The following is a 23,282-nucleotide window of genomic DNA, read 5'->3' on the forward strand; positions in this document are numbered from 1 at the left end:
ACCTTTTAAAATGAAACGAATTAGTCCTTTACATTCTATAAAACACGTAGCCCACAACCTGATATGGATTCTAGTTATAAAATTAGAATCTCACTTTAGTTTTTCCAAATTACGTAGACATTAAGTCAGTATGAAAAAAGACAAAAAAATAAAAATTATAACATAAAATATTCCTCTCTCTGAAAATTTTAAATTTTTTTGAGAAAATGATATTGGTCAACATTAAAAAATATTAAAATTATGACAACAAAAAACAAACCATTCTCTCTAACAACAAAAGTAAGAATTATAACATCTGAAAAAAACTTTTTCTCTAAAAAAAAAATTAGTTACAAAATTTTGTAACTAAGGGGTTTTTTCTCTTATGTTACAAATTTTCATTTTTCCTTTTTTATGTTGACTTAATGTCATTTTTATCAAAAAAATATTATTGTTTTTTAGACATAAGGGTTTGTTTTAGATGTTATAATTAAAAAAATGTTTCTTTTTTATGTTCATTTAATGTTATGTGCATATCACATATAGTTAGATTTGTAAAAAAAATAAAAAATTAAAGTGATGTTCCAAATTTATCCCTAAAATCTATATCAACTATTAGTATGGGACTAATTTATCTTATTTTTATAATGTGAGAGACTAGTTTGCTTCATTTTAAAAGTAAATGACAAAAAAAATTTCGCCAAAATGTGATGAACGAAAGACAAGTCATTTTTTTTAAAAAATAAAATGTCAAAACTGAAAAAATCAGATTTTTTTGTAACTTTTATTTTTTCCCAACTTGTAATATAAATCAAAATAAGAAAAAAGATCACTTAAGAACATTACATAACAAATTTTCTAAAATCAAAATCTAACATGTCAAAAAAGTAATGGAGAGCAAGGCACCATCTCAATCGAATTGACGAGAAGATTAATAGAGAAACAAGAGGTGTGAAGATCAAGTTCTCAAAGGAAAAGATAAAATGACGGGTATGCCACATGCTTCTTTATCCTTTTTATAGAAGTGCAAAATGGCATTCTAATTTCATGCGTACCAATTTATATCTATATCTATATAAATTTGAGAAGGAATTTTTAGCAACAAGCCTTCACAACCCTTCCCACTCTCAACTCTGTTTTCCTAGCATTTTACATTTAATTTATTTCGTAAAAAACATCATGGGCACATTACACCTCCACGTTTCCCTCAAATAAGAAGTTAACTCCAACTAACACTCCCACGTTTCTTTCAAACAAGAAGTTAACTCCCACTTACATTAAAACTCTTCCAATTCGAACGCCGTGGGCAGATGGTCCAGTGTATGTTACCCAATGCCCAATCCAGTCAGGAGCAACTTACACATACCGATTCACCATTGAAAACCAAGAGGGCACGTTGTGGTAGCACGCTCATAGCAAATGGCTCAAAGCAACTGTCTATCGAGCCCTTGTCATCCTTCCTAAACTGGGATCCCCATATCCTTTTCCCAAGCCCAGGCATGAAGTCCCTATTATTCTTGGTAATTCTTTCAGTTCCCTTTGTAAGTTTGATAGCCTGTGTTGTTTTCACCAAGTTTAATTAAAGTAAAATGGTAAAAGTCAATAGGAGAATGGTGGGACAGAGACATCATCAGTGTTCTACGACAAGCTCTTTTCACTGGGGCTACTCCAAAAGTTTCTGATACTTATACCATCAATGGTCAACCTGGTGACCTATACAGATGCTCCAGTAAAGGTTGCTAATTCTCCGTACCAAGAATCCATCTTTTGTAGAAAAGATAGCTGAGCACTTAAATAAATAAATGCCTTAACCTCAAATTATATGATACAGGTACTTACAAAGTCTCTGTGAACTCTGGGGATACAGTTCTTCTGAGAGTCATCAATGCTGCACTCAATCAACAACTCTTCTTCACCATTGCCAACCACCAGCTAACGGTTGTTGGAGCCGATGCAATTTACCACAAGCCTTTTGCAACCAGAGTCATCATGCTAGGGCGAGGGCAGACGACGGATGTCCTTCTTACCGCCAATCAACAGCCAGCAAGGTACTACATGGCTACGCGCCCTTATGCATCAGCACGAGGCGCCCCATTTGACAACACCACCATGAGTTATGCAAAAATTGTGGGCAACCATGTCAATTTCATTTTGCAAAAATGGTGTGTATCCATTGTAATGACGTAATCAATGCTATTATCAGGTAATTATTTTTATATATTTTGAATTTTAATATAATTTGTTGCATTATACATCACAGTTTCTTCTTAACAGATACAATGTTAACATAGAAATTAGAGATTCCAGTGATAACCTACACCTCGCTCTTCAAGACGGGCATGCACGATTCATGTTTCATTGTGATGTTTCTTATCTTAAAGATTTAAAAACAAAGGTATACATTATTTATATATATATATATTTAGACAATATTATTTACAAACTGTCTAAAACAAAAGATAATTTTGAACTATGTATACCTTTAATTGTCAGAAAAATGGAGGTGCATTGTTCGACCAACACATTAATTCGTGCAAAAATCGTGCATTCTCATTTATAGTGCGAACTCCACAAAAATCAATAGAATTAATTAAACCCCCAATACTGGCGTTCGTACTCAGAGTTGATTGGTGTGAAAAATGTTCACACCTTCGTAGAAGATCATCAAATCAAAGGCAAAATATTTGTAAGTCTTTCATTTACTTATCAAATTAAATATTCAATTATATTTAATTGGACCATTATGTCGCTCAATTTATGATATAGATTTCTATTTCTTTTCAAGATCTAACCTTCATCAAAGTGATAGTTTATAAATAATGGAGATGTTTTAATCATATATTGAACTATTGTTACAAAGTTTCATTTTTTTAAAGATACTTTCATGTGCCCGTGATTATAATATTTTACTATTTTTAAATTCTTCCATAGATTGTAATCTTTTTCACAAATGTAATCTATTGTGCGTAGCACAGGTATTTATACTAGTATATTAAACTTGAGAAGCAAAATTAGGAGAGAAGACACCAAATATCCGGGTCAGTGAGGCAATATGTTGATTTTTTTTTTAAAGGATACACGTTCAAGATTCAATTTTGTATTCCCTTCTTATTAAGAACGTCGGACTACTTTCAAACTTTTAGCGCAATTTTATATTTTTGGTATGTTTATAAATTTTTGAGCAAATTATCCGGTTGGCCATTAAACTTTTGAGATCGTCGAGTTTTGGTCATTCAACTTTTAAAGGTCTGATTTTGGCCACTAAATTATATAAAGATAAGACGTGAGGCCATTCTGTTACATTTAGCCGTTAAATTCTTTGATTTGTTCGTTAGCGCGATTTTCAAGACAAAAGGCAGGGTTTTTTTCGGAAGTTCAAAATAGCACTTCTTCTTCTTCTTCTTGCATAAACCTAAACAAGACAGATTCACCCGAGAAACCACAAGAGAGAAGGAAATGGAAGCTTGGAGAGCGGAACTCCGGCGATCGACATAATGCAGTATAACATTTGGGGCTCAAGGCCCATGAACTCATTCGCATCTGCTACAGGGACTACTTCTCTAGATCAAAGACATCATCGTCATCATCAGCTGGATTCAAGACCCTGCCTTCAAAATAGCATTGAAGGTGAACGATGTCTGGATCTGATTATCTTCCCGAAACCCTAAGCAAGTCCTATTTATCCTCTCTCCTCGATCACGACTGTCCATTCTATCGCTTCAAATCTTCTTTCTTATCCTCATCTCCCTCCGATCCATGTCTCTATAAATCCGCCTCCTTGAGTAAGCTCATCGCCCGCGCTCCCGAATTCATTCCTCGCATCTCGATTTCGTCCTCCGCTGCGTCTCCTTCATCTTCGCCGTGTCTCTTGTCACCCTCTGTATCTTCCCCCTCCCTGTCTTCCTTGTCGTCTTCCTGCGGGAACTTGCTGTCCTTGGTTCAGTCGAAGTAGCAGAGTGATCTCGCCGCTACTTTCGTCGTTCCCCGCCTTCCTGGAGTTCCCTCCTGGGTACATCATGTGTTTAATTCCAACGGGGCTTAGGGTTTCGCACTCAAAAACGCTAAATCGCAGCGATTAGATTACACCAGATCAAGGCAGTGGGTGTGCGATCAGTGGTGGGGTCCGATGGTGACTTCTACCAACCACCAGATGGTGAGATCGAGCAAGGATTTGAGGGAAGAAAAGCCCTCCGGTAAAAAAAACAAAAACACACACAGAGACCGCGGGTTTTTGAAGTTATATAAACTAGTTCCCTCTGCTCTGCCGGGTGCGTTCATATTCCAATCTCACCTTTTCATTCGTCCCGGAAGCTTTACCATCAGCTTTGATTCCTGTCCAGCCAAACAAACCTCCCACAAGGACATTTCTGATTTCTAAAGCTGAAGTTGGAATACAAACCAAAAAAAAAAAAGGGAAATCAAATAATGGCAGAGGAGGAAGCTTGCTTATTCACCATGCACCTGGCTAGTGCATCCGTACTTCCTATGGTACTCAAATCAGCCATCGAACTTGACCTCCTGGAGCTTATAGCCAAGGCCTGGATGGCAGTCTTGGCATTTGCAGGTACAGCGAAGAATTTGACGCTCAGAAATCTACTGGTGGTGTTGGAGGAGTGATGCCTGCGATGGATGAAAAGGGCCTGACGAAGATTTGAGGAGGGGGAGGAAGAAGAGCAACAATTTTTGAGAGAAGCATTGAATGCTATTTTGAACTTCCTAAAAAGACCCTGCCTTTTGTCTTGAAAACCACGCTAATGGATAGATCAAAGAACTTAACGGTTAAATGTAACAGAATAGTCTCATTTCCTACCTTTATATAATTTAGTAACCAAAACCAGATCTTTAAAAATTGAGTAGCCAAAACTCAATGATCGCAAAAGTTTAATGGCCAACCTGATAATTTGCTCTAAATTTTTTGGAGGAATTCGGAGCTTAATGAGAACAGTGGAAAATAGGAAAACAAAATGGCCAGAAAATGTTTAATCATAATCACCAATCACATAGAAAAAGAAAATTTAATAATGACAATGAACTGGAAATATGTTGGAAGAAACATTTGACCAACCGGCTGGTCGTTAACAATATGGTAGCCCCAGCGGCGCCAATATGCCGCACCATTTGAAAAAAGAATTGATTCAACCCACCGCCACAATCGCCACCATCGCGACTCCCGTCTTTACCTCCATCTCCACCGTCACATTCCCCTCTGTCCCCTTCTCCTCCTCTCGTCCGGTCTGTCCACCTTCTCTCCTGTTAAAACCCGAACTTAAAAGATTATGAAAGTTCCTCTAATAAAACGTTAGTCCCTTTCCAAATTTTAGGCCCTTGAAGATACTCGTCTTCCATCACGATGTTTTCCCAAGGTTCTTACATTGCCGATGGTAATTTTTTTTTTTTTTTGGAAAAATTACTTATTCATTTAAACGTGCCACTATTGAATAATTAAATAATGTACATTGTTCATGTAAAATAGGCGAGAGGGATCTCGAAATGGGATTAAACATCGAGCCACCATCGCCGTCTCCTTCTCCAAGAGCACCTGCTTTAGTGGTCTCCAATTCCGGAAATTGTCTAATGGTGTCGAATTCCGGTAAAGCATTGATGGGGTCAAATTCCGGTAAAGCATTGATGGGGTCCAATTCCGGTAAAGCATTGGTGGTGTCGAATTCCGGTAAGGCGTTGGTGGTGTCGAATTCCGGCAAGGCATTGGTGGTGTCCAATTCCGGAAAAAGAATAGACCCATCTGGGAAAAAGAAATACGTGAAGCAGGTGACCGGGCGGCACAACGATACAGAACTGCATTTGGCAGCGCAGCGCGGGGACGTGGCGGCGGTGGGGCAGATATTGGGGGAGATCAACGAGCAGATGATGAAGACATCGAGCGCGGCTGATTTTGATGCTGAGGTGGCGGAGATAAGGGCGGCAGTGGTGAATGAGGTCAATGAACTAGGGGAGACGGCTTTGTTCACCGCCGCCGAGAGAGGCCACATTGACGTGGTTAAGGAGTTGCTTCCTTATACCACCAAACAAGGTATCACCTTGAAGAATCGCTCCGGTTTTGATCCCTTACACATTGCTGCTATTCAAGGCCATCAAGGTAGCTATCCATAAATCTGCACAAATTTGTCTCCAAACTGTTAGTACTATCTTCCAGTACATCCGTGATCCAGTCATCTGGTCAAGCTCTAATTATCGCCCTTTTGTTTCTCCTTTGAAAAACCAAACAAGCTATTGTTCAGATGTTGTTGGAGCATGATCCAGAGCTGAGCAAAACATTCGGTCAATCAAATGCAACTCCTCTCATATCTGCAGCTACAAGAGGGCATGTGGCCGTTGTTCATGAACTGCTTTCTCGGGATCCTAGTTTGCTAGAGATATCGAAATCCAATGGAAAGAATGCATTGCATTTTGCTGCCAGGCAGGGGCACGTAGAGATTGTTCAAGCATTGCTTCGCAAGGATCCACAGCTGGCAAGAAGAACTGATAAGAAAGGACAGACTGCATTGCATATGGCTGTTAAAGGAGTCAGTTGTCCGGTGGTGAAGTTACTTCTCCGGGCTGATGCAGCTATTGTGATGCTCCCAGACAGATTTGGTAATACTGCGCTTCATGTAGCCACTAGAAAAAAGAGGGCAGAGGTACAGAATCTTTGCTGCACTTTCTATTTCTATGTCTTAGATTCTTAGTCTTAATTTTTAGCCCATAAGATGTTTATCTATCTATATGAATTCCTCCTCATAATTTCATGGTGGAATTTAAACTGCTACAGCTGCCCTAGGACTCAAAATTTTATTTCTTGCTATCACAAACTTCAAAATTTATGCAAAATTATGCCCTTAAGATTTTTGGTTTTTGGCTATTCTTGGCTGACGTGTTTATTTCAATGCTTACGTAGCTTGGACATTCTTTTAATTGGTTTGACTCCTGGTCAGAATTTCTTTAACATATGTTGATATTGAGTTGCATTAAGCTTTAAGCATTGCAGTTTTACACTTTCCAAAGAAATGACATCTGTTTATGGAATCTATAGTTTTGGAGGAATGAACTTAGCTCTCACTATGAGTTGTCACAATAGTGACAGATATAGCATCAAAGAATACCAATTGTAGAGAAGAAATAGTATGAAAAAAAAAATGACCTTAACCTGCCCTTAAGTCAGCTTCTAGCCAGTTTGGTGCACCAAGGACTTGTATATTAAGCTAAATTTTACTTGTCAGGGGTTCAAATTGTACTTCTTTAAATTCCAAATGTGTAAATAGTTAGCTTTTTGCAATCATCTTTCAGACTTTCTTGTTATACATTGCAAAGAATATTTTGCTAAAAGCAGCATAGTCTGTTATGTTGCTGTAAACCTATCAAATTATTGGAATAAGAGGGTTTACAACATGCCTGAAGCAAGCATGTAATGTGTGTTTGAGGACCAGAGTTCGAGGTTTTATCTCTCCTCACTACCGTACAGTTCAATGTGGTTTAACTTTCAGTTTTGGTCTATTTGTAGCCTGATATATGTCTAGACTCTAAAGTATCGATAATAGTGTGTGCAACTGAAAGCTGATTATTTAAGAGATGTGAATTTGCTGCAGATAGTAACTGAGCTCTTAATGCTTCGTGATACAAATGTCAATGCACTGACAAGAGATCATAAGACAGCTCTTGACATAGCTGAAGGGCTTCCTCTTTCTGAGGAATCTGCAGAGATAAGAGATTGCTTGACTCGTTTTGGCGCTGTAAGAGCCAATGAGTTGAACCAACCTCGAGATGAGCTCAGGAAAACGGTCACAGAGATTAAGAATGATGTCCACACCCAGCTTGAACAAGCCCGAAAAACCAACAAAAACATGAATGGTATTGCAAAAGAACTCAGGAAGCTCCACAGAGCAGGAATCAACAATGCTACTAATTCAGTCACGGTGGTGGCTGTCCTGTTTGCAACTGTTGCTTTTGCTGCTATTTTCACAGTTCCTGGGGGCGATGATGATAATGGAAGGGCCGTAATTGTTGGCTGTGCTTCTTTCAAAGTTTTCTTCATATCCAATGCAATTGCCCTCTTCACATCGCTGGCTGTCGTCGTGGTACAAATTACAGTTGTCAGGGGCGAGATAAAGTCCGAGAGAAGGGTTGTTGAAGTGATCAATAAGTTAATGTGGTTGGCCTCCATTTGCACCACAGTGGCTTTCATTGCTTCCTCTTACATAGTTGTTGGTCGACATCATCGGTGGGCGGCAATCTTAGTTACTGTTACAGGGGCAGTTATTATGGCCGGAGTCTTGGGTACCATGACTTTTTACGTGGTGAAATCAAGAAGGGTGAGGAGAGTAAGGAAACGAGAGAAGAGCATAAGAGGTGCAAACTCGTATCATCATCACAAGTCAGATTATTCAGATTCAGAAGTTAACCCAATATATGCAATTTGAGCAAGGAAAAATGAAAGAGGCGCAACTATCAAGCGTGCAGTGTAAATATCGGACCTCCAGTTTGAGCCCAGCTAGATGGATGGATGGCTTTTTGGAGCTTCATGAAGCCCTTTGGGAAGTCTACATTTTTCCTTTGAAGCAAAAATACGAGTAGAATGAGCAGGGAACGTAAAAGAAAACGACTCTTGCCTCTGAAAACGGAAAATCATTGTCGAGTTTTGCCTTCTTGTTGGTTTTTAACCCAATGAGGAGACGCTTTTAGTGGCTACACAGCACGTTTTCTCATCCTAAAGGATGAAACATCTCAAATGAATAATTTGGTATAGTACTACACTTGCTAACAAATGAGTTTTAAGGTTATTCTTATACACTCTTGCTTTTCCCCGAATCACTCAACCCATCCTTCCCCGGGGGCTCTTCTTATATCCTTTGCGAGCTCTTATTCAACCAAGTTGCATTTTTAATCTGAATGCATCGGAAATAGTATTCATCTTCGCAATCGAAGTCAAACCTAAACTAGAATTAATTTTGCATGGTGCAAAACAGAGTTATACAACAGAAAAGTTCTTCCTCCACAAGAATTACAAAATCAGGTCATCTACCCTGAAAATGAAAATCAGAATTTATGATTAGAAACAATTAAAAGCTTTACAAAAAGCCTTAAATAAAAAAGCTTTGCAAAACGTCTTTTTTTTTAAAAAAAAAAAAATTCTGTTTGGCAATCTGATTGATGGGAATCCCTGCTGATTTAAATCGAAATCACCGACTTGGGTTCAATCGTCTCTTCCAAACTCAGATGAGGATAGCGAGACTGAGCAAACAGTGCTGCTCTCCGCCCCCAGTTGGATTATTCTGGTAAAAGTATTTAAGAAAGTTGAATAATTCTTTTTTGTTCATTGTTTCTCAATTACTAATCGGTTGTGCCATTGGTGTTTCAATTCGATGAAAACTTTCGAAGGTCACTTTTCCAACCTTTAGTACCATAGTACGTAGTACCATGCATGCATTTCCATAGATATATCAATCAAGGTACGTACGTCAGTTTCTTCAATTATTTGGAGTTTCACTGTCAAGCAGTGCTGACTGAATGCAGTGAACCCAACCAGCTGGAGCATTACTCTTATCCCAATTATCAGGAGCTGGATTGCAGTCCAGAAAAAATCTCTAAGGGGAGGAACGAAGAAGCCAACAGTGCCCGAACAAATGCAGGAAGTCACTTGGCACATGCTGTGAACTAAGTGCATTGCGTCGATGTTTTCGTGTCTATATTCCGCAGATCAGTGTTATTGCTTTTACCTTCGTCCCTGACTTTGATTTCGGATCCACAAGTGGTTAACCTTTTATTAGCTTGGGCAGGTTTCACAACGCAACCTTAGCATGAAGCGCTTGAAGAATCCTCTAATACAAAGCAACAAGCAAGAAATTCTAACAGAGCTTACGTAACCCGATTAAAAAGGGACTCTTTTTCGACAAGCACAGATGAGTTATACGTTCCAGATCATGAAAATTGTGTGCTAGAACTCGTTTGTAGAGCCATGCAACAATTAATTACTTTCCTTGATCTTAGATTGACCCTAGCATTGTTGAAATCATGGTTACCCGATATCCAATCGATATGTCGCGACGAACGTAGAACAATTGGGACTGCGATCCGCGATGGGCGAACCATATATGGTTGAAATGGATATAGTACTAGTATTTTTTTTTTTCTGGCGCCACTTTTCTGTTTAGAATCCCTTACTGAGGTAACCATACATTGAGGTACGTCCGGTTAAAATGTTACATTTAGCCTGGATCGTCGATCAAATCTTCAGAACCAAAGAAAAAAAGAAGAGAAAAGGATGCAATGAACTCTATTGTGTAAAAACAAAGACTACAGATGCTAGAAACAGGCGTTGCACTAAGAGCTGAATCAAGCATGGAAAAAGGGAATAACCATGTCAGAAATATAAATATATCAGAGACAACACTTGATCAAGAATTGCCTAAACATTGAGATCACTTGTTTGCTTATCGTTAGCGTTAACCACTTAGCCCATTCCTGTTATCTTGTTTGTTGATAATGATTTGGTAATTTGAAACTGTCAAATATCAGGACGACATGTTCCCTTGAAACGATGTTTTGTCAATATCGGAAAATAGGATGACATGTATGCACGCATAATACAGTATAAGGTTTATTTGTCTGCATGCCTGTATACTTATCCAGAGCCCAAGCTTTCTGTTTGTTTACATTTTGGGTCGGACGATAATTTATAATAGGTCATGTGAAACTTGATAGACTCGTCGAACTTTAAGTTCATTAGCCTTATGACTTACACTTGAGATCATCAACTTCATGTACTTGAGAGTTTCTAGATCTTGAGCCCTATTCGATTGGCGTAATAATCTTCAGACATCTCCTATTTGAAGCCTGCGGAGTGCAGATTCATGTGAGCTCATCATAGATATTTGACAGATTAGATAATTCTTCATGGGAAGGGTCTAATTTTAAAACTCTAATTCCATTGCCCCACTTATGCAGGCCTACTAAACAGCTTTTCAAGTTTTTTTTTTCTTTCTCTCACGATATAGTTGACTGGAATAGTAACTTTCTTATTCATCCCCCTAGTGGAAGTGGAGTGTTAGTTGCGACCTGTACAAAATTCGGACAGTGGATAAAGCCTGATAGACTGTGACAGAATCCAGTTGGAGAGGACAATAATACCTTGTTCTAAAAGTAGGGAGGAGTAAAGTCTTTTGCTGGAAAGTTCGCCATCATTCAGGTCTATGGATTGGAGGAGACACTCATTTCTCTCGAGCTTCTTCAAAAGCCTTGTCTTCTCTTCTTCACTTTACTTTCTCGAAGTTATCTCAAGAACGAGAGCATGAAATTATGACAAATTGACAACTCATGAACAAAGAGTTTAGGAATCAGGATTGGCCTCACTAAAGTTACTGCTTGCAGTAATGATGTATAGGGACAGTTTTTTAGTTTCTTCATGGAAGATGAAAAGTTGCAGAAAATAAAGCAGGTCAGCTAAAACTCAAAAACAAGATAAAATAAAGAAAAAGTCATGTCAGATGTGAGTTTCTTTCGAATTATGGAGTAACTGATAAGAACAGCGTCTACGAGAATTCTTAGTTAAACAGGATTCTATAATACTAAGTATACTATAATGTGTGGTTTCTTGAGTATAATTTTTACCATTATCTTGGATTAGTGAGGAAGTGTTAGCAAATGACAATACTCAATGTGCATACGCTTTTAAGCACTGAAAAAAAAATTTGATGTAATATCACTATGATACAAGTTACTTTATGAAATCCAACTGACAAAAATCGATGCCTATACCAAGTACGAACTTTTCTGCTCTTTCGATCGTCAAGAAATCTATTCCTTTTTTTTTTTACCCTTCCTGAAAACAGAGAAGAAAATATATTCAAATCTTACAGACACCTGCTTTCTCTTGATTTTCAGTGGGAGAAATCCTGGAAATAGGCAATGAGTAGAATCCAGCTTCGTCCTCTGTATTTCTTGAATTGAAGATCTGTTGAGAATTTTTACAATGAGCAATTGCGGACTCGATTGAGATCTCGATGTCGGAAGCAGCACTGCTGCTCCTCTTGAGCAAGTGCGACTCATAAAGCACGTTCGAATTAATTGAAAACGATGAAGAAGAAGAAGAAGAGCCAGAGGAAGAGGATGAGGATGAAGATAAGCACTTGGATGGAGAATGACGTTTGATTGCGCCTGAGAATGACCTCCTATGCTGGCTGATATTCTCCTCGATTCCTTCCTTGTCGACGTTCTTTACCGAATTAGAAAGAGTAGGACGTGCTCTTCCAAAATGTCCAAACGGGGCCTTCTTTCCCACCTTAACGTACTTACCCGGAACTTGTTCAGCCTCTAAATTGCAGGCTGCCTTGGCAGCGGACTCGTCTGAGCAAGCAGACTTGCGAAAGAGTGACTTGAGGTATGCCCGAGAAGCCTTGAGCTTCTGAGTTAGGGAAGATTGTCTAATCATCTTGAGCTTCTTAGACCAAGATTTCTTCGGATGACTGCCCCCGGCCCCGATGAAGCTGCTGAGTTCAGTTGACCACCCAAAGAAGTACTCGGATGGATTGAGTTCGCAGCTCACTCTGCAGGACTCTGATGGAGATATGTTGCAGGAATCCAGGGGGGTGCTGGTATTAGTTGAGGGTGCCGTGAAGCTGCCAATGAAGGGAATGCCGCAGTGGTCATCTTCATTTGCAAGGGCCTCTTTTCTGGACTCGTAAGCGGAGATGGTGGGGGTTTGGAGAAGCGTCTGGACCATCTGCAAGCGCGGAGGGAGGTAAAGAGGGAGGAGTTTGCCTTTGTAAAAGAGCTCATCGGCTGGGGAAGGGGTGGTTTCTCTGTCGTTGGAAGCAGAGGAGGACATCTGAAACTCAAATTCCCTGCTCTGCGGAGAAGCTTTTTCTGAGCAACAAAACAAGCTGTGACAAGAGCTCACTTCCATGTCTATATAGTCTTCGTCTGCATCGGGACAGGATGAAAGATATGTGGCCATTTCACATGAGCAGAGGCTGCTGTACCCTGTGACCTCTGTGGCCTGTGCCTGCGATGCTTATGGGGAGCTGAGCTTGATGAAGAGAAGAGAGAAGGAAGGGCAGACAGAGCATCATTTATTAAAGCGGAGATGGTGCCAAGTTAGAAAAAGCATAGAGAATTGCAGTCATTTTGAGTTTCCTTTTCTTTTCTTTTTTTTTTTTTGAAAAACTTATAGATAATTGCTACAGTACAAATTAAAAAGAAAAAAAAAATCGTGCCGAGCTAAAACATGGCTTTAACCTCAATGTAGACTGTCATATACGCGTGGTTTTTGTCATGAAAAGGCTAGCCTACGAGTATTATGTATGTTTGGATCGAAAGGAACTACGCAATCAGGGGATTCGAACTGCCACTTAATTGTGGCTGGTTCGAGAAATTCCGTCTGACTCCTTTTTTTCTCTTAGATTAGATTAGAGTAGATTATATAAATATTATCGTTGTGAAAAAAAAAAGACAGGAATTCGGGCTGGTCATGTTTCATATTTAGCAGTGGATTTTCTCTTAATCTTCCCGTGCTTTTTTATGGATGAAAATGTCGTAAATTTCGTGACATTCATGAAAGAAAATTGGACTTGTCTCGAGGAAGTTCCATGAAGAAGAAATCCACATTGTAGTTGGCTCCGTTTGATAAAACTGAATCTGAATTCTGAATTCTGAATTCTGAATTCTGAATGCTGAATACTGAAACAATTAATTTGCTGAATATTAAGCACTGAAAAAAGATATATGAATATCTGAATCTTAATGCTGAACATATTTATACTGTTTGATAAACATTTATAACTTAATGCTTAATAAGCTAAATTGTACAATTTTGTCCTTTATCTTTTAATCCAAAAAGGAAATGGAACCTATGATTTAATTAACTTAAAATTGTTAGGTATGAAAATGACAATATTTATTTTTAAATCAAAGTAATATAAAAGAATAAATATATTATGAAAAAGTCCAAATATCGGTGCAAATATTTTTTTAAATCAGAGTTTGATAAGAAAAGTCCAAATATAAGCAAAAGGAAGCTGCAATAAACAAGTTTTAAATTCATACCAAATTATTTAGAAATTTAATTACTTCAATGGAAAAATGTTGAAGCAAAACAACAAATAATCAATGTCACTTACCTTGGAAATAATGAATTTGAGATCGGTGAGTACGGTAGCAATAAAAAAAATTGGGAGGAAAAAAATGACAAAATTATGAAAGAGTAGAAAGATGGAAAAAAAATAAGGAGTAGACAGATGTGAGGAGCATGGAGAAATTGTAAAAAAGTCATTAAATAGGGAAAAAATAGAAGTAGAAAGCCATTAGACAGAGAATGGCATGTTGTTTAATTAGATAAGGATTTTGGATAGAAAATATTAGATTGTTTAATTAGATAAGGATTTTGAATGTAATTAACAAACAAGGATAGATTTGGTAGATAAAATAAAGTAATTGAAGTAAATCTCTTGATTCTTATCAAATTAAGCATTCAGTTACGATTCTTGTGCTGAAAAAAATACATATAAATTCAGCACCACTTAATAAGTTCAGCAGAAAATTTTTTATTTATCAAACACCCAAAATATCTGAATGTCTGAATGAATTCAGTTTCAGCACTTTTTTATGTTATCAAACAGACACTTAGACTTAGAGAGAAGAGCAGCTTCAAGCTTTTTCTGACCAGTGATCGGCTTTTGTTTTGGTGCCATTCTGGCACTTTTGTGTGATGGATCTTAATCTTATGGAATCAATCATGTTCAGACTTCAGACTGATCTGATGACATATTGCTGTCCAAACAGATGTTAGAGCCAGACAAGTTAAAAAAAGACACAATAGTAGTATTAACGCTGCTCATTTACATGGATGGGCATAATTTTACCGTTTTACTGCTAAAATAAAATAATCAACATCAACAACCAACAGAGAGAGCATCCATTGCTTTGAAGACAAGCTGCCGTCTTAGCTCAGCCGGTAGAGCGCATGGCTTTTAACCATGTGGTCGTGGGTTCGATTCCCACAGACGGCGTTCTCTCTCCTGGAGAGAAAAACCGTTTTTGACAGTTTTCGTGATTAACTACTACTGAGGTTTGCAGCTTTTCCCAAAAAGAGGAAAAAAAAAAATCCACTACGGAGGTTTTCAGGACACCTATTCTGCTATCAAAACTACTACAAAAGAAACAGTTGAATAGTCCTCCCTGCAGCGCCCACTTCTTCTCTGCAGCACAATATGTCATCATACGTACAAGAACGCTGCCCATTCCTCAACACTTTTACTGTTTTTGAGATATCAAACTGTTAAAAAATGTCTTTTTGACTCCCTACCCTACTATGGTAACCGCGATGTGCGAAGAAAAGTGTAAACATTAAAGAATGGAAAGGTTCTGGTTTTCCAGGCTCGAGGGTTTCTTTTGTTTGCATATCCTTGTTGTAAGTTGTAACTGACAAATCTCCGTCCCATCCCTCTCAAGCCTCAAGGACGATTCCAAATCGACGAAACCCCACTATGGCACTATTTCAGTCGGGCCATACGGAGCTGAGAGGAAAAAAAGACGAATAAAGAAAAGGGTCTTTAGATACTAGAAAGATAGCCCGCCACCTAATTGATTTCTAGTTATTAGAAAGCTTTAAGCCTTTTCTTATTACCAGTGAAAAAATGTTGAGTAACAGGTAAGAGGCCACCATCTCCTATCCCATAAGAATGATAGACAGATACTCCTAAAGATGAATGATATCTAAAGAAAAGGGTCTTTGGATAGATAGTCCACGTGAATTATAGGGGTGGAAGGTTAAGATTTTAAACCTTATTTTCCATCAATATATCATTCTATATGTGAATTTTTTAAATTCATACGGATGCGTGATACATCTATTTGATCCGATGGTGATTCAGTCCATATCGGTTTTCTTGATTCAGTTGAACCACCCTCTTAAAATAGATTAGAGTAGGAGTAAACTAAACTAGATACGTCATTACACCCAAACAAAAAAAAAAGGGATAGATAGCCCGCCACCTAATTGATTTCTAGTTATTAGGAAGCTTTCAGCCTTTTCTTATTACCAGTGAAAAAATGTTTAAGTAACAGGTGAGAGGCCACCATCCCCTATATCCCATAAGAATGATAGACAGACATTCCTGTGCGCAGGGGGACAGGGGCACCCCTCGCCCTTCTGGAGCTTCGCCTCAGATTGTTCACATGAGGACCTGACATTTCCAAAAGCTTATACAGTCTGACTAGGATTTCATTACCCCATGGCTTTCTAACTTGTACCAAACGAAAGGCCAAATCTCCTTTCTAGGGAGTCCCAATGTGCCAATCAAGAACACCCTTTCGGCTTGTTCCAACCAAGTACCACAGCATTTTTCAGGTTAAAATCCCACTTTGACTGTAAGCAAATGCAGAAACCAGGGAAATAGGAGTAATTAACTCGGACCGGACGGTTATGTTCCCATTTCTGAGATCTTAACCTTACCCATTGTTATCATTATTATTATCAGACCAGGCATCTTCTTCGGTTGCTGGTACGACACTTTATTAGATTAATAATAAAGATGATGAGAAATGAATGAGCCAAATGGCAGTACAATATGAGCCCCGCTTATGCTTACAAAGTGGAATTTTTTTTTTTTTTACATAAAAATCAACATTAAGTTAAGAATCGTAGTCCTGCCGCCCCATTTCTTCTTCTTTCTTTCATAGAAATCAGCTACGAGCCTGTCGTTAACAGACGACGGTTTGCCGCACTTTATTGATTCCAAGAAGGAAAAATTTGTCAGTGAGGGTGAGAAGCAAACTTCTTCTTCTAGTAGCCATCAATCTCTGGCAATGGCATTTTCCAATAATTCCACGAGTTGTAATCTTCCTGCGCGGATCATAAAACATCAGAAATGTCATTGCCAATGATTGATGAATGCCAGTATCAAGTCAAAAAGTAAGACAGCGCCGCACCCCGAAATACTTGGAAGCATTACTATAGTATTAAGGAGGGTGTACCTGCTCGAGCAACGATGTAGGCGGGAACATATCATGTACCAGCGTGTGTAGTGAAGTGTACGACTTCACATCAATGCGATGATTAATGGCTACCTCACCCTGGCGGTACCAAACAATTAGCGAAGAAGAAGAAAGAATTAAAAATTACTGGTACACATCATTAGCAAGTGATAAATAACCTTAGGGTTGATGATGAATATTTTGCCCTTTGGGATGCCAATCTTTCTGTAACTGAGCTCATCGGTGTCTCTGTTCCCAAAACCCGCATAGAAGGGATTGTAATCAGGAGGGAAAAGCGCTTTAATATCCTGCAAAGTATACTGTTTTCAGCGTCCCAGCAGGGATGCATCGAAAAGAAATCCAAAGCTTAAAGGATTCATTCATTAATCACTAAGAAAAAGTTCGCTCTTATATTTACCTCTAAACACGCAATCTTAAATTCATGAGGAGCTCTTCTTATCACTGCCATCCACAGAAAACATGTATTCCAAACTCATCATTTCCTTGCACAATACACAGATTAACAGGCAGCACACCACCAAATTCAAACTGTTTGAAGAGACCGAGAAGGATACAGCATTTCTCATTCTTTGTCATTAGGAAACACAAGCAGGTTCTTGCCATCATCTAAATATTGGAATTTTCACAGAGCAGTGACTGGCTCTTGCAGCTCCTTATTTATGAAAAAACTCAGGCGCACACAGAGCAATATACCAGATATCTTTTCACTTTCCGAAGAGTAATTTATCAAAATGATGGAAGGTCAAGCTATAACAAATTTTTCAGTTTTAGTTACACAGTCAGATATTTCAATGGACGTGTCTCTTCACAGAATATAAAAATAGCTGTAAAATAAATCTAGCCTTTTCACAAAGGCAGGTAAAGAGACTGCAATGTCAAAGCGATATTCTTCACTTGTTCGTTCATATGCATATGTGAAGACCCACAGAAACGAAGGTTACGAAAGATTTTGGTGCTTTACAACTACATTCACGGGATGTTTTACGCTAGCTATGGAAGAATATATTGATACATTCCTTGTTGAAAATCCCAACAATTCTACACCTAATGACCAGAGGGAAAATATCATGCTTTAAATAGAACCACCAAACATAATGACATGACTATACAAAATACATGCCAGCTTGCAGCATCCATTGTTCTATTTGCCTAAACTCTTATAATGATGAAAGCGGAAGGTATCCAAGATAATGCCAAAACCGAAAAACAGGATGATCACTAAAACTAAGCACAAAATATTGCATAATGGTTTAAGCACTTTCACAAAACAAACCAAGAAGTAGAGCAAAAAATCCTTGAGAAAAGGGAAGGGAATGCCACCTTCTCGGTATAGTGAAGGGAATAAACCATCAGGCGATATGACAACAGGTCCATCTGGCAAGGTATTCCCATCCTGCGAGCATTAAAACAATGTTCCCCCCCCAGTGATACTATTTCTCTGGCATCACATCATCAATATGCATGGAGTAGAAACAGCAAGAGAAAAAATACTTGTACTATAAAAGGACCATAGAAGTTTTATGTCAATGTAAAGAGATATAATACTGTTCATTTAGAATAGCAGTCATATCAACGACATTGTACCTCAAGGATTTGAAAGAACAAGAAAATAATGTCAATCAACTGCCCCAAGTTGCAAATTGATTTTTGAGAACATAAACCCTAACATTTTTATTGTCCTCTTATTACAAATTATTAGAAGTGAAAGATTTTCTTAAAATTCCATCTCTAATTGCCAATAATTGCTGAATGGTTTAGGTTCACTCAACGGCATAAACCAAAAGGCATTTGAATTAGTCAAAAGCATAGTGACTCTTTCCTGGGAGAAACTTAAGAAAAAACTTGTCTTGGAAAGACAAGTGGCTCATTTTATTATGACAACGAGTTGGAAAACAATCAAACCAGAAACTTGGCTCACCTGCTTTAAATTAAATAGAAAACTCTTGGTAATATATGCTTGAACGATTGCACGTGCGCTCAAGAACAGCAGCTGGTACCCATTCTCCTGTTTTTAAGCACAACATTTGGATCAATATTGTAAGCCAATAAAGCAACAAATGTTAGTGGTATAGTGCAATGAAAGTAACTAGAGTCAGTATAAGTGTCAGTTAAAAACAAGAAAGAATAAATAGGCAGAATGTATTTTCACTTTTGCCAGCAAAATGAGCTCTCAGTAAAGACAAGATGTACATAAATAGGCAAATTGATACAAATAACACTGAAACACTGATTTCTGTCCACATCTTTTCCCACAAAAATAACATGTGGAGAAGGAGGAGAAAAACTCCAAGACTTGCTTCTGAACACCAAACATAACAGAAGTTATCCACCTTGGACACCTAGATGAATAAACACGTGTTTCAAACATCCATGTAAAGACATCTGTTTATGCTTGTAAAATGAAACTAGATCACTCAGCACAGTCAAATGGTGCCAAAATAACAAAATAAAGGAAAGACATAGATTAAGGAAAAGATAACTTCAAAAGATAAAACCAATGGAGGAACTACCTTAATTGCTGAGAAAAGTCGAGCTATTCCAGAATGTGTCCAGTCCTTACCAACCAAGGGCATGAACTGACCAAGAACATCGGACCTAACAAACAAGCATAAATGAGTATCTGAGAGTGAGTAACTTGAAATGCAATAAATAAGCAGTGCCGCTTAGCCATGGCATATTACTCACAACAATCACATCTATGTTCACAAACAGTAGATTAAAGTAAGAATCAGAAAGTTATTTGTTGGATTACATCTTACAGACAGCCATCTTTGACTATCAACCACCACAAGTAAAATTCCCGATTTCACCTTTCCCTGATGATTAGAATCTCTAATTTTCAAACTCTTTCATGATCAATCCTTTTCTAATCCACGCCGTAACCCCCCACAGAAAAAGAGAAAAACAGAGAAATGTGATGTAGACACATAAATTACCTCAAACAAATACCTTATAAACTAAAGTTCATGAACTATGAATATTTACTCAATTTGAAAAGATTCATCACTATCTAGTTGAACATTTATCTAGGACAAGATAGTATTCCAATCTAGAGAAGAATGAACAGCTTAATAAATTAAGAGCAGTATCCTCAATGCTGTTCAACATATGGAAAGCTCTGAGTTTCTAGCAGATACAAATTCAAAGACATGCTTACTTGGTGATTGTTCCATCAACATCTGAAATTACAATCCGTGCATTCCACTTCCACAAGTATATATGAGCTTCAACCTGTTTAAGAAGATATGGCTCCCATTAAGAATGGATGGCATATAGTTAACTATATATGTCTATCAAGAAAAAAGAATGTGGGTGCGTGATTGCAAAGAAAAAGAAAGACCTTCTGAGGTCCTAGGACCCTTGAAAAGGATGTGAATGTCACCATATTCTGTCCCTCTTTTAGGTTCAAAGATGCAATTTGATCACTTGTAGGAACGTTTGTTCTCATAAGTGGCTTCTGAGGAGACTCCTTACCATCAGGAGCAGTTCGGGTTGCTTCTACAGGTTGACTCTGCGAGCCAGATTCAGAATCGGCAACTGCATCTTCGTTTGATGAATTACTATTAGCATGCTCAATTCTCCTAACCCTTCTAAATGGATTTGGCCAAAGCCTCCATCCACGCCCAGAAGGAGTCGAAGAGATTCCAGATGCATCTTCCCTGCTTTTCCTAGTGTCATCCTGTTCCAAAGAAATTGCATCGCTTGATTCAATAGATAATTGCAAACCATATGCAACCATACCAAGAACAATAGGAGCAGCTTTATCCCATGGCAAGTACTTCCCCTGAATTCTGACAACTAAGTTTTCATTCTTAATAATCGATGCTGCAGAAACTTTAAATTCCTCTTCAGATATGCGGTGTGCATCAAAGGCTTGTGCAGCTGCATTCAGACCCATGCCAGATTGAAGTAGGTGTCTGCAAAGAGATAACTCTAAGCCTGCAAAAATTTAAAATTCATAACTCAAGAAAAGTATGGTAGAAGTCATGTAAACCTGCATAATCAATGACATCAATCATAACTAAAACCAAGAGGCAGGATGTACTTGTTCCTGTATCATTTTCAATATCTTTGCAATAAGCAGATTTCTCAGTTTTCACATTGTCACTTATTGTAATTTCTTCTTCAGAAATGGATGCTTGTGGCCTAGATAACACATTGACTTCTTTCTCTAGTTCTCCATTAGTATGAATGAAATCATCCACCATGCTAGCGGAACCACTTATATCTGTATCAAATGTATTTCTCTCAATTGTTTCAGCTGGGACCTGCAAGTCTGGTGAAGAAACACTGCCGGAAGTATTAGATTTCAAAGGAGAAAGTTCATCGTCAGCTCTTGATATGACAAGTTGCACACCTTCACTTCCAGTAATTGATAGTGATCTTTGAGGAGATTTATCTTGCGAATCTTTGGCAACTTCAAGAACCTCCAATGGAGAATTGGCATCATGACTGCTGGAATTTCCAACCTGCATGGCCAGGGCTGGTATCTCCAAACAGCTTCCGAAGACATCCTCCTCCTTCATGCTGGCAGATGTACTCTCCAAGCTACTATCATAGTGAAGATCCAGTACCTGTTTCTCTGTTTCATGATTTTCTTCAACTTGATTCAGATGGCTCCCATATCCTTCATTTCCTTCCAGCCGGGGCTCAGAAATATTATCATCATTATTCGTCTTGCAAACATCTTCAGAATTAGCTTTAAGTGTTGATACGTCAAAGCTACTCAAATAATTGGCAGCCCATGCACCTTCACTATTGTTAAACTCTTCGGTCCCTTCACCTGGGCCTAGATGAAACTGAGGCGTGTCTAGTTCCACATCCTCAGTATTCCTCTCCAATGATGAGATGGGTGCTGTAAGAATGTGACCATCCACGCTCACCAGGACAACTTCTGAACTCAAATTCTGTGATTCCATCACATGATCCATGTCCAGACTATCATAACGGCCAGAACCATACTCTGATAACTCAGTTGAACCCTCAAACGAAGATTGGACATCCGGAAAATCATAGAATCGCCTTTCACTATCAGATTCCGTTCTCTGCAACCTATCTACACCAAGGGCAACGTGCTCATCTCGCAACTGAAACTCACCAGTATGGGAATCGCAACTTTCATCTAAACAAAGAGAATCATCTTTCGTACTAGTGCCACTATTAGTTTGATCTATGTTATTATCCTCTTGGACACCTTCATGACTATCAGCAGGATGCAAACCACCATTAAGTTCACCATCTTCCGCAGAGACAACCTCCCTGACGAAATACGCCTCTCCTGAATTGTCGAGATACATATGGAAATTGGCTTCAATCCCATTAACTTCTATTCGAACAACTTTTTCTGCACCCTTAAGAACACCCTGAAATTTTCCAAATCTAACATACCAAGGTGTGCTCCTAAAGCTACCATCCTGCTGCTGCACAGCAATTATATCAACAGCCCCACCAAATGGATGGAATGGGGTAGCAACAGAGTACACCCCTTGTGTAAGAAGGCTCCCGACTTTAACCACCACATTCATCTGCTCTATCCACCAAGAATGAACCCTTTAGAATACAAATGCAATCTAAAAGTCCTAATGATCTTAGTATTCGACAACCTAATTAACCACAGTGGACCCAAATCATGACAAGAATTATGCCATCTTCTCAAAAAGAATCGTAAGAAGCAAAATCCGCAAGCAATGCTTGAATTCTTGCATTCAAAATATCTGCACGGAAGACATAATCCAAAATGAATACAACCCTCATGAAAACCTTGCATACAAAAATCTAAGATTCAAATTCATCTCGGGGTAAATTAAAACCCTAAAGAACACAACTTCAGTCCGAAAAAACTCACATTCGAACCCCAGATGAGAATAAGATGAATGGAACATGAAAATAATCATGAAGTGCAATTGAGAAAAAGATAAGCGGGGAAAAGTCAATAAGATCTTACAAGTTCAAGAATTGATAAAATATCCCTGAAAAATGATTGCCGCCTTCACCGATCAATTGATCAAATTGAAAATTGTTCCGCAGCTCAAGAAACTCAAGTAGTAAAACTATTCTCTTGTTTCTGTGTCGATAAAGTTTTGGTTATCTAACGACCATGCGTGCAAAAAGATTCTGTGAATATTTGAAGGTATCTTTCTTTTTTATTTTGACCCAAAAAAAAAAAAAAAAGTAGTGGAGACTTGAGAGAGGCGGATGCGTGTTCGGAGTAACGTGGTAGTGTCTTGATTTGCTAACGCTTGTGGGTTTGGCTGTAGTTTGCGCACTCCGTTGAATACAAAAATGTCAAGCACTAGAAAGTAGAAACTGGAAAGAGATTT

At 38.4% G+C, this 23,282-nt stretch overlaps 3 protein-coding genes, 1 non-coding gene and 1 pseudogene across 5 annotated transcripts; 3 read left to right on the plus strand and 2 right to left on the minus strand.

The window, feature by feature from the left end:
- The first annotated feature begins 962 nt into the window (after positions 1–962).
- LOC113773007 lies at positions 963–3,598 on the plus strand (annotated as a pseudogene).
- A 1,533-nt stretch (positions 3,599–5,131) lies between these two features.
- Positions 5,132–8,727, plus strand: LOC113775624 (ankyrin repeat-containing protein ITN1-like). Its single transcript, XM_027320576.1, has 4 exons — positions 5,132–5,360; positions 5,453–6,076; positions 6,208–6,617; positions 7,563–8,727. Exons 1-4 carry the CDS (start codon positions 5,330–5,332, stop codon positions 8,391–8,393), a joined length of 1,896 nt encoding a protein of 631 aa, XP_027176377.1. The 5' UTR covers positions 5,132–5,329; the 3' UTR covers positions 8,394–8,727.
- A 2,920-nt stretch (positions 8,728–11,647) lies between these two features.
- Positions 11,648–13,048, minus strand: LOC113775837 (probable membrane-associated kinase regulator 4). The gene has a single exon (XM_027320863.1). It carries the CDS (start codon positions 12,923–12,925, stop codon positions 11,816–11,818), a length of 1,110 nt encoding a protein of 369 aa, XP_027176664.1. The 5' UTR covers positions 12,926–13,048; the 3' UTR covers positions 11,648–11,815.
- Positions 13,049–14,902: 1,854 nt separating this feature from the next.
- On the plus strand, positions 14,903–14,975 carry TRNAK-UUU. The gene has a single exon. It is a non-coding gene; the product is annotated as a tRNA-Lys (tRNA).
- A 1,488-nt stretch (positions 14,976–16,463) lies between these two features.
- On the minus strand, positions 16,464–23,234 carry LOC113774258 (phosphatidate phosphatase PAH1). 2 transcript variants are annotated; one of them, XM_027318814.1, is made up of 12 exons: positions 22,907–23,234; positions 21,320–22,676; positions 21,008–21,238; positions 20,303–20,901; positions 20,120–20,193; positions 19,473–19,557; positions 18,881–18,967; positions 18,283–18,355; positions 17,360–17,403; positions 17,121–17,249; positions 16,942–17,040; positions 16,464–16,810 (listed from the first exon to the last, which is right to left on the minus strand). In XM_027318814.1, the coding sequence occupies exons 2-12, from the start codon at positions 22,485–22,487 to the stop codon at positions 16,751–16,753; spliced, it is 2,649 nt and encodes an 882-aa protein (XP_027174615.1). In that variant the 5' UTR covers positions 22,488–22,676; positions 22,907–23,234; the 3' UTR covers positions 16,464–16,750. The 2 variants fall into 2 exon arrangements, with proteins under 2 accessions (XP_027174615.1, XP_027174613.1); XM_027318812.1 differs by having other exon boundaries at positions 21,008–22,676.
- Positions 23,235–23,282: the final 48 nt, after the last annotated feature.

This window comes from Coffea eugenioides, chromosome 6 (assembly GCF_003713205.1).
Source record: "Coffea eugenioides isolate CCC68of chromosome 6, Ceug_1.0, whole genome shotgun sequence".
Taxonomy (NCBI): Eukaryota; Viridiplantae; Streptophyta; class Magnoliopsida; order Gentianales; family Rubiaceae; genus Coffea; species Coffea eugenioides.